Source organism: Hipposideros armiger, unplaced genomic scaffold (genome assembly GCF_001890085.2).
Source record: "Hipposideros armiger isolate ML-2016 unplaced genomic scaffold, ASM189008v1 scaffold_288, whole genome shotgun sequence".
NCBI lineage: Eukaryota > Metazoa > Chordata > Mammalia > Chiroptera > Hipposideridae > Hipposideros > Hipposideros armiger.
The window spans coordinates 2,081,545-2,096,061 of NW_017731638.1; the positions used below are offsets into that span (position 1 = coordinate 2,081,545).

General features: G+C 41.9%; 1 protein-coding gene across 1 annotated transcript in view; it reads right to left on the minus strand.

Annotated features, from left to right (window-relative positions):
- The window catches only part of GSTA4 (glutathione S-transferase alpha 4), a 15,054-nt gene extending 3,541 nt beyond the window's left edge, over nucleotides 1-11,513 (minus strand). The window contains exons 1-5 of the mRNA XM_019658749.1: nucleotides 11,425-11,513; nucleotides 10,380-10,484; nucleotides 4,491-4,542; nucleotides 2,941-3,073; nucleotides 1,922-2,063 (exon numbers count right to left, since the gene is read on the minus strand). Coding sequence (XP_019514294.1) covers nucleotides 1,922-2,063; nucleotides 2,941-3,073; nucleotides 4,491-4,542; nucleotides 10,380-10,466 — 414 coding nt within the window. The 5' untranslated portion in view covers nucleotides 10,467-10,484; nucleotides 11,425-11,513. The remainder of the gene's footprint in view (nucleotides 1-1,921; nucleotides 2,064-2,940; nucleotides 3,074-4,490; nucleotides 4,543-10,379; nucleotides 10,485-11,424) is intronic.
- Between the last annotated feature and the right edge of the window lie 3,004 nt (nucleotides 11,514-14,517).

Here is a 14,517-nt window from a genome sequence, read left to right on the forward strand (position 1 = left end):
GAGAGAGAGAGAGAGACAAAAGGTGTAGAAGACAAAAGGTGTAGAAATGAAAGCATCATTAAATATCTACTTTATATTAGAATGAAACACTGAAAAGGGGGAGGAAATATGAATTCTGGAATCATTATCCAGTGCTTTAAAAGGATACGCTTTTATATAGATTTCTACAGAAATAAATTAGCCCTGATGAATTCAGCAGGCTGGGGGAGGGGGAGTGATATAGGAAGTAAGAGACAGCTCCTCGCCAAGGAGTCCAATCTCGTTTGCCAGGCCTGTGTTGCAATGAACATCAGGACTCGTAGTCGTAAATTAGATGTGACTGTGAAAAAAAAAGCAAGTTTCTTTTCACATCTTCTAAGACACAGAAAATTAAAAGTGTGTGACTTCATCTTGACTCTCACTGTAAGAGTAACGTATAGGCACAGAGTCATAGGAATAGATGATGATCAGGGAAAGCAAGGAACAGCGGTGGTAGAAGGGAGGTCCCCTTTGCAGCAAACTCTTGCCCCACAAGTGTAAGGATGTGTGCGCACATGTGTATATGTCTGACGGGGACTCTGCATATGATTCCAAATCACATAGAGCCACCGGAGCCAGAGTGGGAGAGGACAAGGAATCCAGAATTTGCAGTAAGGGGGCGGGGTTCTTCTCCCGACTCCCACCTTGGGCATGACACTCAAAATGGTAACCACTTTTAGCTCATGTGTTGGGAGGAGCCCTGACATAGTCCGGACCACAGGGACATAAGAACCAGCAGTAACTTTTCACCAAGGCACCTGTTCCTTGTCACAACACATTTTTGCATTATCATATTTTACATTCACAAAGTGCCCCATGGGCAAGATATCATGAAGCCAAGCAACCAAAACTCCCAGGAAATACCCTTTTCTTCTTAAGTCTAATTGCATGAAGATGGACAGAGGAAGTTTTTCAATTCCACATTTTCACATTCCCTTCTTCTTTTTTTTAAAGATTTTATTGGGGAATTGGGGGAGGGGAACAGTGTTGGGGAATCAGGAAAGGGAAACAGACAAATCGCTGTCCTTTTGTTCTTTAGTCTAGTTGTGGAGGATGTCACTTCACTGGCCCATGTTGGTATTGTGATCATTGCGCTCTTCCCGGGTGAGGCAGATCAGTCGCTGGCCATTAGACAGCCGCTAACAGCTCACCGTAGCTCATGGCAGCTCACGCCGGCTGCCGGTCACTCACGCTGGCTAAGCCGTTGCCGGCGACTCACAGCAGCCCAGCTCCAGGTTGAGCTGTTGTTCACCATCTTAGCTGTAGAGGGCAGTGTCACTGGCCCTCGTATGTGGGATCCGAACTAGGGCCCTGCTGCTCAGAGCTGGCGTCCCAAGCCAACTCCTAACCAACGCGCCACCCGGCCGGCCCATCTTCTTTTGATTTTTAATCAAAACATTTAAAACAATTCCTCTCAGTTAAGGAAAAGAGGAGTTTGAAACTCAGAGTAATTAAGACTAGGAAATAACAAAACAGAAAACAAAAAAAGAGCAAAGGCAAGAGAAATAAACAGCCATGGTTCTTCTCTTCATATCAAACTATTTAGTAGGATGTCTGATACATAACGCTGTTCAGCAAATGTTTGTGGAATGAGAGGAATGAATTAGGCAGTTTCTGCTTCTCTGTATCTTACACAGGGTGGGCACCTGGTGAATGTAAGGAACGATAACGTACACATGTGGTGAGCTCGTATTTTCTCCAGACTTCTGGATACTGTGGACCTCCTAGAGTCTGAGGGGGTCCAAGACCTCCTGGTTTTGTGCTGAAGGCTACTGTCAGCCCTTAGGAGTCCGTGAGGTTAGCTCAACGGGCCTCAGCCTTACACTGCCGGGTGGAAAGGGCATCGGTGGCAGCTCCCTTGTGGTCTGGTTAGGCTGTGTTCATAGGCTGCTCTGCCACCTACCTTTTCAAACACAGGAAAGTATCTAATTATAGCCTTCTGGGCCATGTTCACCACTTCCTTTTGCTGATCGTCTGGTTTGAGGAAAGGATGCATGATAATCAGTTCCAGCAGATCCAGCGTCCCCTCCACATACATGTCAATCCTTAAAACAAAAAAGCAGTTTTCTCAGTTTCCCCTTGTTGGGACACATCGGCGTCCACAACTAAGAATCCTTTTCTCTTAAGGCTCTGGCAACTTAAGGACCAAGAAGTATTTATCTACACCTGTCTCTTAAGGGGAAAGATGCAAAGACAACTCGGGCTGTCATTCAGAAAATTCGTTCAGAAAAATCTGGCACAAATCAGAAAGCACAATAGTTATGGCTGCTCTCTATCTCCTTTGCCCCTTCTCCTCCACACTCACTGCAGCACCCACGCTCGGTGTGGGTGGAACTTCACATTTATGAGAATAGTGGGTATCATTTATGGAATGCTTGGTATGTGCCAGGCATGGTGCTAAACACTCTATATCCTTTATTCCACAGAGCCCTATGACATTATGAGGAATGTGCTATTATTATCCCCACTGTCCAAGAAAGTCATCAGGACTCTGGAGCTCAACACTCTGCCTAGGATCATGCATCTAGGAGGTACAAGGACCGGGCTTTGAGTTCAAATTATAATCCAACGCACAATATCCCAGGTCTTGAATGTCACAGCACCTTCCTATTTCCACTACTCCAATGGCCATAAATTTGCAAAAAAGGTAAAGAGTAACAACAAAGCATTTAATGTTGAAACCTGAAACCATCATACCCCAGGCACAGAATCTAATATCTGAATTCAATTCTGTTCTACTGTTTTACTCAGACTCACTAGACTGATTTCCCAACTGGTCTTCACGACCTTTCTGGGTTTTTGTTCCCTGTTCACACTAATGATACAAGACATAAAGTATATGGGGTGTGTTATAGAGGACTGCAAATCAGCTAAGGCATCACTAAGCTGACAAGTAAGAACATTCAAGAAGGGCCACAGTACAGGGTTCTCTCCTTGAGGTCCTTGCCAAAGAGATGGTACTTGTCTGCTATGTAGTGGAGAATGCTTCGGGTCTGCACCAACTTCATCCCGTCAATTTCAACCATTGGCACTTGTTGGAACAGCAGGTGCTTACCTGAGAATGGAAGCCCAGAGTTAGAAGTGATTTCTTCCTGGTCTCCCAAGCCCTAAGAAATGCTCTAGGGAATGAAAAGGGATGGGGGAGGAGGGACATAGCCTTAGGAAACAGTGTAAAACTCCCTGATGACAGATAACTTCAATGTCCTTCAGGGGAGCAAATTTAGCCATAAGCCTGACAACTGGCATTGTTCTAAACTTTCCCTTTTCATTGTCATCCAGGAGAACTGCCCACCCACAGAGACAAGGCATAGGGGAACATTTAGTGGAGATATTCCTTCAGAGCTGTTCTGGCCAACACAGTAGCTTGCAGCTGCATGTGTCTAGTTAAGCCTAAATTTAATTAAAATTAAAAAAAAATGTACAGTTCATTTTCTTAGTTACACTAGACAGTTCAAATCCTCAACAGACACAGACGGCTAGTGGCTAATACACTGAACAGTGCAAACTAGAGCATTTCCATCACTGTACAGTATTCTACTGATAACGCTGCCTTAAAGAACCTGATCATCAAGCCTACATCACCAACTGATATGATACTCATGTATACTTGGTTTTTCTCTTTCACAGCCATAGGTCACTTCAAGTTTGCTGTCACTGGTCAAAAAGCAACCTGTTACTTTCTTTAGCAAACCTGTATCAAACACTTCCCACATGCCAACTTGGGGGGACAGATGCAAGGATAGGGTACAGCCTAACCCTCAAGGGGCTCAAGGATTGGCGGCACCTGAGGGTTTAGAGGAAATGAGTACTGAGAGTGTGACTAGGGATGTCAGGCCAGTATCACACAGGACAGGTGGCATCACGGACCCCTGTAGAGTTGGTCTCTCTCAAGGGAATCTTAAGTCGGGCCTGAGGACCCTGTTGATGACTGGGAGGGAGGCTGCTTACAGGGTTGCTAGGTATTTCTCATGGGGTCTGGGCGTGGAGAGAGTAGGGCTGGCTAGGTGTTAAAGAGGGGCCTCTTATTCATTTCCTTTGTTTGGTATTTACTTCAGAAAGGCAGCCCAGTGCAAATGGGGACTTTTATTTGCATGCTTTAAGCAGGCCTTGATGTCTCAGATATCTTGGAGGAGGTGAAAGAGATGTGGCAAAAAAGGTGAGGAGGGAAGGGATGGGGGAAAGGAAGGGGAAAAGGTCAGAGGAGGGTAGGGGGACGAGAAAGGGATGGAGAAGGACTGTTTACTTGGACGGAAGAAGGACCTGCTCCCTTCCTTTAGTTAGCTCTTATAGAACTACTGAATAAGAAGCAATTTCCTGGCAATTTCAACTATTAGTCCCTTGTCTGGTTTTAGGATACAGTTTTGAATGGTCAATGTCAGCATCATCTTTGCCTTTCCACCAAATATTCCACCAAATATTAAAAAGAAAAGAAAAATCAGTATTACCGACAGTTGTCTCATTTCCATACTCACCATCCTGCAACTTCTGCAACTGTTCTTTTGTTTCTAAAAATTCTTCATCGAACTAAATTTTTAAAAAGATACCCCCCCCCCAGAAAAAGGTACATGTCATTATAAGATCAGGACTGCAAACACCAAGTTATACTGCCTCAAAATATGAGAGTAAGAGGACATATAGCCCCCACACCTTGGTTTCTAAAGATCACTGTCCACTAAAGGAAACCAGGGCCCAAGGAAAAAAGGTTGATTCTGCTATGTCAGGAAGCAAGGAAGTGCTCAAAGACTAATGACCCTACTTGAGGGTAATTCCCTAGCCAAACAAACCTAGGACAATTCAAGTATCAAAAAGAATAATGTCAGTTATGGATTACAACACACACCAACAAAAACTTTCTGTGTCCATAAATGATGACACTAAAAAAAAAGGGAGAAGGAAAAGCTCTTTTTACAGCAGAAAGAATTAGCACTAGTTGATGTAGAACTGTTGCTAATTAATGATAACATTAAAAAAATCACCGGCTGCAACCTATACAAAGTAATAACTCATTCTGATAAGGATCAGAATGGATGTTGAAATTATTGGGTTAAAAGACAGACTGTTTACACAATCTCAAAGTATCACCCCACACATTACTTCATTATGAAAAAGGAAAAATGTATCTTTGCAATGCAGAGATCTGGAGATATCACCATCTATCTAACCAAGGGGTCAAACTTAGCTGCCCACGGGGGGACACTCCGAGATGTCATGTGCTTGCTGCTGAAACACAATAGGAAGGACAAAGGAGTACTGTAAAAACAGTACCCAAAACATTTAACTTGTTCTAACTGTGAGATGAAAATCAGGCACATCCAGAGTGTTCGACATTCTGCAACATACATACATGGCCTGGACTCTCAAAAGAGTCAAGGGCCTGGAGAAAAAGAACAAAAGAGCAGGTACTGTTGTAGATAAAAAGAAACTAACAACCAAATGCCTGAATCTTGATTAGATCCTGGATTAAGGGTGTGGTGCAAGAGCCACTTATAACTGCTAAACAGATATATAACAGTTAGGTAGACATTTGGGGACAATAGGATTGCATATTAGATATTATACATTTAGTATTAATTTTCTTAGTTGTGACAATGATATTGTGGTTATCAGAACAATTATTTACTCTTAGGAGGAAGATACCTGCTAATGTCTACAACTTACTTTGAAAGGATTGAGGGGAGGGAAAGCAGAGAGGAAGGGAGAAAGCAAAGGCAGCAAACTGTTAACAACTGAATGTAGTTGAAAGGTATCCACTGTACTATTACAATTTTTCTGTAGGTTTGAAAGTTTTTAAATTAAAAAGTTGGGGGCGGGGGGAAACAGTGAAAACAAGTTTCTCTTTTCCCGACATTATAAAATGTTCTAATGTTAACTTCATGTCAGGAAGAGGAGGCCTCCTGCCACCAAGTCCCTGGATGGTTCCCCACAGGTAACTGTCCCTGGGCTGCTCCCTCAAATCATCCAAGGGAGGGGCGGAGCTGAGCAGCACAGACTCGGCAGTCCTCCCCTCCTCCATCTTAACTAGCTGACCTGGGGAAAGAATTGGGATACGGGCTATAAGCATGGCTTCTGCTACTCACCAGGGGCCTCATGGTCTGAGAAGAGGAGCCTAGGTGTCCCTAGAGATACTCTATCTGGTTCCTCAGGCCAACAATGTTCGGGGCATTTGTCCAAACACCCAGCTGGTCAGATGTGGTGTACTCCCTCCACACTACTGACCTCATAGTTTTATGATCATGACCATTTAAAGCACATGTGAAAGAGGGGGTGGGGGGGATATGTCCACCCCCCCAGGCCCACCCCTCAGAGATTCACATTCAGGAATTGGAAGAGACCAGAATTGTACATTTGGGGGAAAAAAAAAGTCCTTCCCAATGGTTCTGATGTTGATTTTTGACTTTTGAGACATTATGCGAAATGTGTGCTCTCGTTAGAGAAAGTCTTTGTATCAAGCTTTGTAACACGATTGGTAAGTAACAAGAAACTGGCACCAGAAGGGGAGATGAGAGGGTGGGACAGAAAGGGAAGAAAAAAATATCACCAGGCAGAGCTTGGAGGGAGTTTGGCAACTCCAGCCCAAGTACTGCCCAAGGCTGGTAGGGTAGAGACAGCATCTAGGTTTCTATCTACACAATCAGTGGTCTTTCTTTCCGAACTTTGGAGATCTGCCCTCTTCCACACCACAGCACTCCCTTTTTCAACACTCTTTCAGTTTTTGTAAGCGAATTACCCAGAAGTCCTGAATTAGGAGCTTGTGGCTGTGAAGTCTTCTTTTTTACATGTGTTGATTTCCCTTTTAACAAGAGGGGGTCTGACTGGATTTCTGCTCTGGGGGGGGGGGTCTTCAGGCAAGTGGGGCCCCAGGCAGCGAAGAAGCAAAATCCAGCACACACCAATGTCTAAGGACTCAAACCCAGTGACAGATGGAGGACAGTGACTCCCTGAATTAGGACCCGCTGCCTTTCAGCAGTTACCCAGGTACTCAGGTGTGTGTGCTTTAGATGGCAGGCTCATCCCAACACTGTGATACTGGCAATCACAAACTCATCTAATGGCTGCCAGCCCATCCCTCCCGATTATTTCAGATCTATATGAGCACAAACTTAGCTAAACTTGTCTTTTGGCAAAGAAATGGGAAGGGAACCCCATACCACCTTTTGGGAATAGATCCTGTAAACCACTTGGTCCTAGTGAGGTAGGCCAATCAAGCTCCTACCACCCTGGTTAGAGGGGTGGACCCCAAATCCAATCTGGGCTCATTACACTATCCAACCTGCCTGCCCATTGTGATTGGTTTAGGATAGGTGGGTCAATGACCCATGTTCTTTTTTGTTTAACTTATTTAGGGTTGGGTTTCCATTACTGTAACCAAGAATATTGACTTGTAGGAGAGTAGGAAGGACAGGGTAGAATGAAAATAGGGAAGAAACAGGATGTGATAAAGGATTATATTACAAATACAAATAAGATAGCCACTGCAAAGCCTATTAAAAAAATTTGTACACTCAGAAACATACAGGGTTAGACAGGTGACATAAACAAATGGATCGGGTTCAGGTCATGGGACCAAGAATTGGTTCACTCTCTTCTTAACGTAATTAGAAAATTTGTCCTGAGACAAAAGGACAAGAGGGGTCTGTGTTGAACTAGAAAGGTCCATCAATAGTGGCAGACCTTATTCATATTCAGCAGTTGCTGCCATGTGGAAATGAGGGCCCAATATCATTAGACCTTCTAATTTCTCGAGAGGATTCACAAATCAGGATTTGTATATAAAAATGGAATCAACTAATTTAGCAAATCGTAAAGCATTGTGTGGGGAGTTATAATGGCATACAAATAAACCAAAACCCAAACCCAAACCCAAACCCAAACCCAAACCCAAACCAAACAAACAAAAAACAAAACTCCAAACCCAACAACCTTCATTTGTCATCTTTGGAGGTTGTCAGGGTAATAATTCATTATTCAGAAAATTGATAAAGTGACCAAATCAAGCATTTATCTTGCCTTTCCTATATAAGTTGCACATCAAGGTAATTAAATAGTTAACAAGTAAAGAATTACTCTTATAAGAGAATTACAGTTAATAAATTCAGGTGAAATGATCAAAATAGAAAAACACCATTTTGTAATCCCTAGCAATGGTGAGGATAAACAGCCGCTAAAACCACTAACTGAAAGGGTAATGGGGGGACTTTCTAATGAGTGGATCAGGCTGACGTCACCGGAACACAGGGATCAAGCTCTGCATCACTGAGAACGAGACAGTCAGACATTATGCACCCCTGATGGCGTACAACAGAAATATGTTCACAATATCCCTCTGTTGGAGTCTGGCAGGAAAAAATAAATTAAAGATAGAAAGAGAAAAGGAACCCGGATTTGATCACAACCCTGGATCCAACTAGCTGTTTGTGAGAAATATAGAGAATAGAGGAACATGTTAAAATGAGGGTAAGTCAGCCAAATACAGAATGGGGGAAATTCTACAGGGCAATTTCTTCCACAAATAAATGCCACTCAAACAAATTAGGACACTCAGCACCCAGATCTTGGCTGTTAATACCATTTTTTAACAAAAGGGACCAGAGATCCTTGGAGAAATACCTGATTCTAGGGCCAGGCCAAGGAAAATACGATATAAGATGAGCCCGGGGCATCTTATTGTGTCAGAAAGCACAAAATTGATGAGGGGGTGGGAAGGAGCCTATATGATAAGGAACTAAGAGCTAACCTGAAAGAGCCCCAAGAACTGGAACATTTTGAGCAACAAAGTAATTCCTGAATTATAACCCACAGTCAAAAATAAGTATGCTTAAGTCCATAGTGATGTAAATAAATGATTGAATAAGTAAATAAATCGGGGAGGAGTGGGAAAATCTCCCTTACATAAGACTGCTACAAGAAATGCAGATACTCCCCCCTCCAGGAGATGGAGCCTAGCTCCCATCCTTTTGAGTGTAGGCTAAACTTAATCATTTGCTTCCAAAGAGTAGAAGTGAAAATGGTCATTTTACAAGAAGAAACCTTGCAGACATCACCTTAACCAAGTGACCAAGTTTAACAGCACCAATGATAACTCATGTTAATATCACGTAACCCCTCCTATGATGCAGTGAGAAGGGCACGCACCTCTGTGCTGTTCTCCCCCCAATTGGGAAGAGAGAGAATAAACTCCAGTCTAGTCATGAGAAAAACATCAGACAAACTCAAACAGGAGGATTCTACAAAAAACCTGATCAACAGTTTTCAAAACTGGCATGATCACAAAATAAAGGGAATACTGAGAAACTGTCACAGATTGAGGAAGATTAAAAAAACATAATGACCTAATAATATACTGTTGGATCCTGGAACAGTAAAAGTATGTTAGTGGAAAAACTAATTAAATTAGAATAGTCTGTAGTTTAAGTCATGCACCAATGTTAATTTCTTAGTTGTGACATGGTTACGTAATTGTTATCATTAGGGGAGACTGAGTGATAGCTACCTGGGAACACCTCCTTACACTATATAACTTTTCTATAAATCTAAAATGATTCCCAAATATAAAGTTTATTTTTAAAAAACAGAGGAAAATGTTATAGATTTAAAAAAAACACTGAAGGAAACAACAAAATGCGATGTATGGGCCTGATTTAGATCCAGACTGAAACTAACTATAAAAAGACCAGTTTGAGACAATTAGATGATAAGGAATTGTTAAACTTTGTTAGATATGATAATGGTATTGTGGTTATGTTTTAAAATCCTCACCTTTTAGAGGTAAAAACGGAAGTACTCATAGATGAAACCATACGATGTTTGGATTTTTTGTTAAAATACTCCCACAAAACAAGTGATGGGGTGGGGGTGGGGGATAGATGAAACAAAATTAGCATCAAGTTAGTGATTGTTGAAGCTGAGTGAAAGGTACATATATTAGAATCTACGACAATGTTCTCTCTCTACCTTTGTTTCTACTTGAACATTTCCATAAATAAGAAGCTGAAAAAAAAACAGAACAAAAACAAAAACACTGGGCTGAAGCTATGCTGACCAGAATATATTAACAAAATTAACAAAAGCTCTGGGGGTAACTGGCAAATTCCAGATTCATTCCTTTTTTCCTTATTAACAGATATTTATTGGTGGTAGATCAGAAGCCAATGATCTACTGAAAGTCAGAAGTAAAATGGAACTCCATCCACTACATTCCTTATAAAGAAAAAAACCCCTTGAAAGGAAGGAATCCTATGACTCAATGAAGCATGTCTGTAACGTTAGTGGGAGAAGACTAGATCAGGGCTCCGCCATTTATGTTTTCCTCAGAAGTCTCAAAGTTGTACGGGAAATCTGTGAAGAAACAGCATATAGGGTACCTCGACTCCAGCGGCAGCTAAAACCCATCTAACGGTTTCCATCCGGCCTCTTCCGTTGGGATAGTGGAGCTTAGGCTTCTCTGACATGATGGCCTTTCAGGCTTTCTGAAAACAAACAAATGCAGCAAGCAGCTCCTCTGAATTTCGTGTCCTCGACCCAATGCTCAGGGGCTAAATGAATATTCACGATTTGTGCACAGGAAACTGTTTTGGTTTTACTGCGTTTTCTCTAACTCCATAAAAACATACCACCATTTAAAAACATTAAAAAAAAAACACACCTTGGCTTTCATATCGTTTCTATTTATGATTTCTTATTCCAGATCTTGGGAAGCTGGGGCCATATGTTGTAAAGACATTTGTGCTTGGGCAATAAGGTACTTCAAAAGATTCAGATCATCATATACTTGACCTTGAAAATCTTAGATTTCCCAAATTCTGCCTGGAGAGGCCAGGAGTAGAGGGTCGCGGAGAATTATATACCCACTGGAACCTCTGCAAGTAGTCATACTTCCACACGCAGCACCATACGTATTAGATTATCACAGAAACTGGAAGGTGGACAGGCCGAGTATTATATTGTCTGCAAAATGTGCGTCCATCGTCACGCCTCCGGGGGCGGCCCCGGGGTCCCGCACGTCCCCAGACCCCGCTGGGAGATGAGCCCTGGGTCTTGCGAATGCGCCCAGGCCACAGACTCGGCCACCCAAGGCCAGATTTGGGTACTCCGCGTGCCCAGAGATGCCGCCCGGCTCCACCCAGCGAGGATCCGAGCCAGCCTTCCATCAATGGAACAGACTCCGCAGAGCGGGTTAATAAAAACACGCACACTGCCAAGAATGACCCCAATCGCAGCCAAGGGGCCCACGTCTGCCCAGACGGGGGCGGAGGTGCAAAGGACAAGAGGGAGGGAAACAAGAGAAGGACCGAAAGGGGGTAGGGTGAGAAATGGATGGTGGAGTAAGAGGCTCGGAGCCCGGAGAAAAAGGGAAGGAGAAACAAGAAGAAGGGAAAGGGCGGGTGGGGGCGAAGGAGGGACACAGACCTGCAGACCGCTAGGAGCTCCGGAACCGCACAAAGCCCACTGCCAGCAGCCGGGACCAGAGGGTGGAGAAGAGGCGGTACCGGTGGGCGCGGCTCCGGGAAGATTTCACCAATTGAGACAACATATTTAGCATGACCCACCCACCTGCAAGGCATGCTGGATAATATTTTTAAAATCCACATTCAAGTCAGTTTTAACATTAATTTTAGCATTTTGTGGGATACAATGACTTTTGAAATGTTAATTAGATTTTAATTTTAGTTAAAATTTATTAGACACGCAGCATAATTAAAAAGAACTCGACCTATGCGAAAAGACGTAACTCTATTGAGCTTTATATACCTCGTGACAACACGGTTGTTTCGGATGTGAGGGCGATCTGGCTGCGACATCTGTCACCCCATTGATCGCCAGGGTTGATTCGGCTGATCTGGCTGGCTAGGCGGGTGTCCCCTTCCTCCCTCACCGCTCCATGTGCGTCCCTCCCGAAGCTGCGCGCTCGGTCGAAGAGGACGACCTTCCCCGATAGAGGAGAGGACCGTTCTTCGGTCAAGGGTATACGAGTAGCTGCGCTCCCCTGCTAGAACCTCCAAACAAGCTCTCAAGGTCCATTTGTAGGAGAACATAGAGTAGTCAAGCTTCCAAGACTCCAGACACATCCAAATGAGGCGCTGCATGTGGCAGTCTGCCTTTCTTTTTTAACAATGCAAAACATAAAAACAATAGTACATAAAAATTTTTTAACCATTAAACAGTAGAACTTAATATTTTTTTCATTTTTTTCATTTTGTACATACATGTTTCATTTTTTATTTTCTTCCTGACGCCGTGTAATTTGTCTAGTTAACAAGTTTAAACTTTAAAAAAATGTTTTAAACCTATCAAACCTATAGTTACTGCTAAATTCACATGAATTTTAAAGTTAAAAATATATACTATGCCTTCAAAAGGACTTCTAAATTTTTATTTTTCCTTTTTTTTAAGAGGCAGCTTCTGCTATTTCTCTGACTATAGATGTTGTTGATATTGTTTTCACCCAAGAGGGGCTCCTGAGAGGACATAGCTTGAGAAGGCAAGCTGTAGTGCTGAGCAATTGCAGCAACAATGTTCAGATTTTCTTTTCAACAGATTTCGCTTGCAGAAGTATTAAAGTAGCATCGTGAGTTTGGAGAAGATGGGTAAGAAAAGGTGAAATATCAAGGAAGTGGAAGGTAAAAGATTTACTAATCAGGTAGAAGGATGCTGGGGAAGGAAGAGAAAAAGGTCTAAAATGATGCCCCCCCCACACACTCACACTCATTTTCTTTTCCACCCTCTTTTCTATTTTTCATAACATCTATTGTCATCTAACATACTATAAACTTTATTTTGTTGTCTGTGTAGCTTTGCTAGAATGTAACTTCCATGTTAGGAATTTTCATATTTTTAACAATATATTTTTGTACATTCCGCTCTTAGAATAATGCTTAGCAGAGTAGGTATTCAGAGAATAAAATGGATGAATGATGCCTTTGGTTTCTAGCTCCATAAAGTGTGATGAAGGAGGACAAGTTTGAGAGGAAATAATAATGAGATTTGTCTTTCATTCCTATGAGCCATCCAATTGGTAATGTCCATTAGACAGTTGTATAAGCCAGTGATGAATCAGGAGAGGACTGAAATGGATCTAACTGGCAGCAAAACGATGAGCTTATCCAGAGGAAGTATGTACAGTAAGAAATGAAGCAAATCAAGGATAGATGGGCACCCCAAGAGTCAGAAAAGTCACTTTAAAAAAAAAGAAATATGTTCAATTTCATCTTTCTAATTCTGACCTAACACAGATATTACTCAATTTAACGTGGGTAGAAAGTCGTGTTTTCCAACCCTGCTGAAAATATTCATTCTTTATTCATTTTTTCCAACCCATCTTTCTATAAGGATTCACTTTAATTGAACAGGTAGGACAAACATTATTACTCAACTCTGTTAATAAGTCAAACATTTATCACCTTTTTCTTATTTCTTATAGGCGGAACTATATCAAATTACTGATATTTTACTATTTTTTCTAACCTACAAAAATGACAACTTCATAAGACCACTCTAATAACATCCTAGCAATCTTGTTTACCTGAAAGATAAGGCAGTATCATAAGACTATTAATTACACAGCCTTGTGCAGAAATAAATCCTCTTATAATAATTCTGCCATTCTGACAGGTACCCTTTATTTTATTCCTGGCAGCCCCAAAAATCATTCTATTCTTGGAGACTCCTGAAGTCATTCTGAGTCTGGGACAGTCTTACTCATAATGTCCATCTATCTATCTGATATATTTTCAGAGGACCTGGGAAGTCCTCTCTGCCTTTGAACCTTTGCTCACCCACTCGGTAGCATATAAAATTGTCAACACAAATCAAGGGCTTTAAATCTCAGTTTAAGAGAAGCTTGATATGTAAACACTACAGGAAGAGGGAAACAATTGGCTGACATTCAGCCTTAGCTATACATGACTGGAATCAGATCCTATTCTTAACAGCAGGTTTTTACAACAGGAAGGATAGCTGAGAGTTTGAACTTTTGGGGCTTTGGAAGGGGCACATCTACCCAAAGGTTAGACAAATGCTGACGACTGCAGTCAGGTCAGTTCTGATGGTGAGGGACACATTTAGGGGTTCACCAATACAAGTTTGGTAAATCGTGTTCCTACAAAAATTCTTTCAAGGATTCAAAGAATGTTGGGAAATGAATTTCCTGTGGTATCCTGTATGTGATTCATGAAGTTATGAGCTCCTTTTGAAGGTTTAGATTGTACATGAGTGTCCTACGAAAGCTGAAAACATATAAGGTAGGCATTAATCATGATGAAATCAGCAACAGGAAGTTTTGACCTGCGTTTTTGTTTTTAATATCCCTAGTCACCTAACTTACTAAAAATTAAATTTAAAAAACCCCAAACTTTACATATTGCAGGATAACTTTTCATACTGCTAAGTGTACACTTCTGCATTAAGGAAAAGTTACAAAGTATCAAAATTCTAAATTAGGAAATACTGCTATCTTTTGATGGAAGAATATGAAAACAAAAACATAACACAAATCTATTTTTC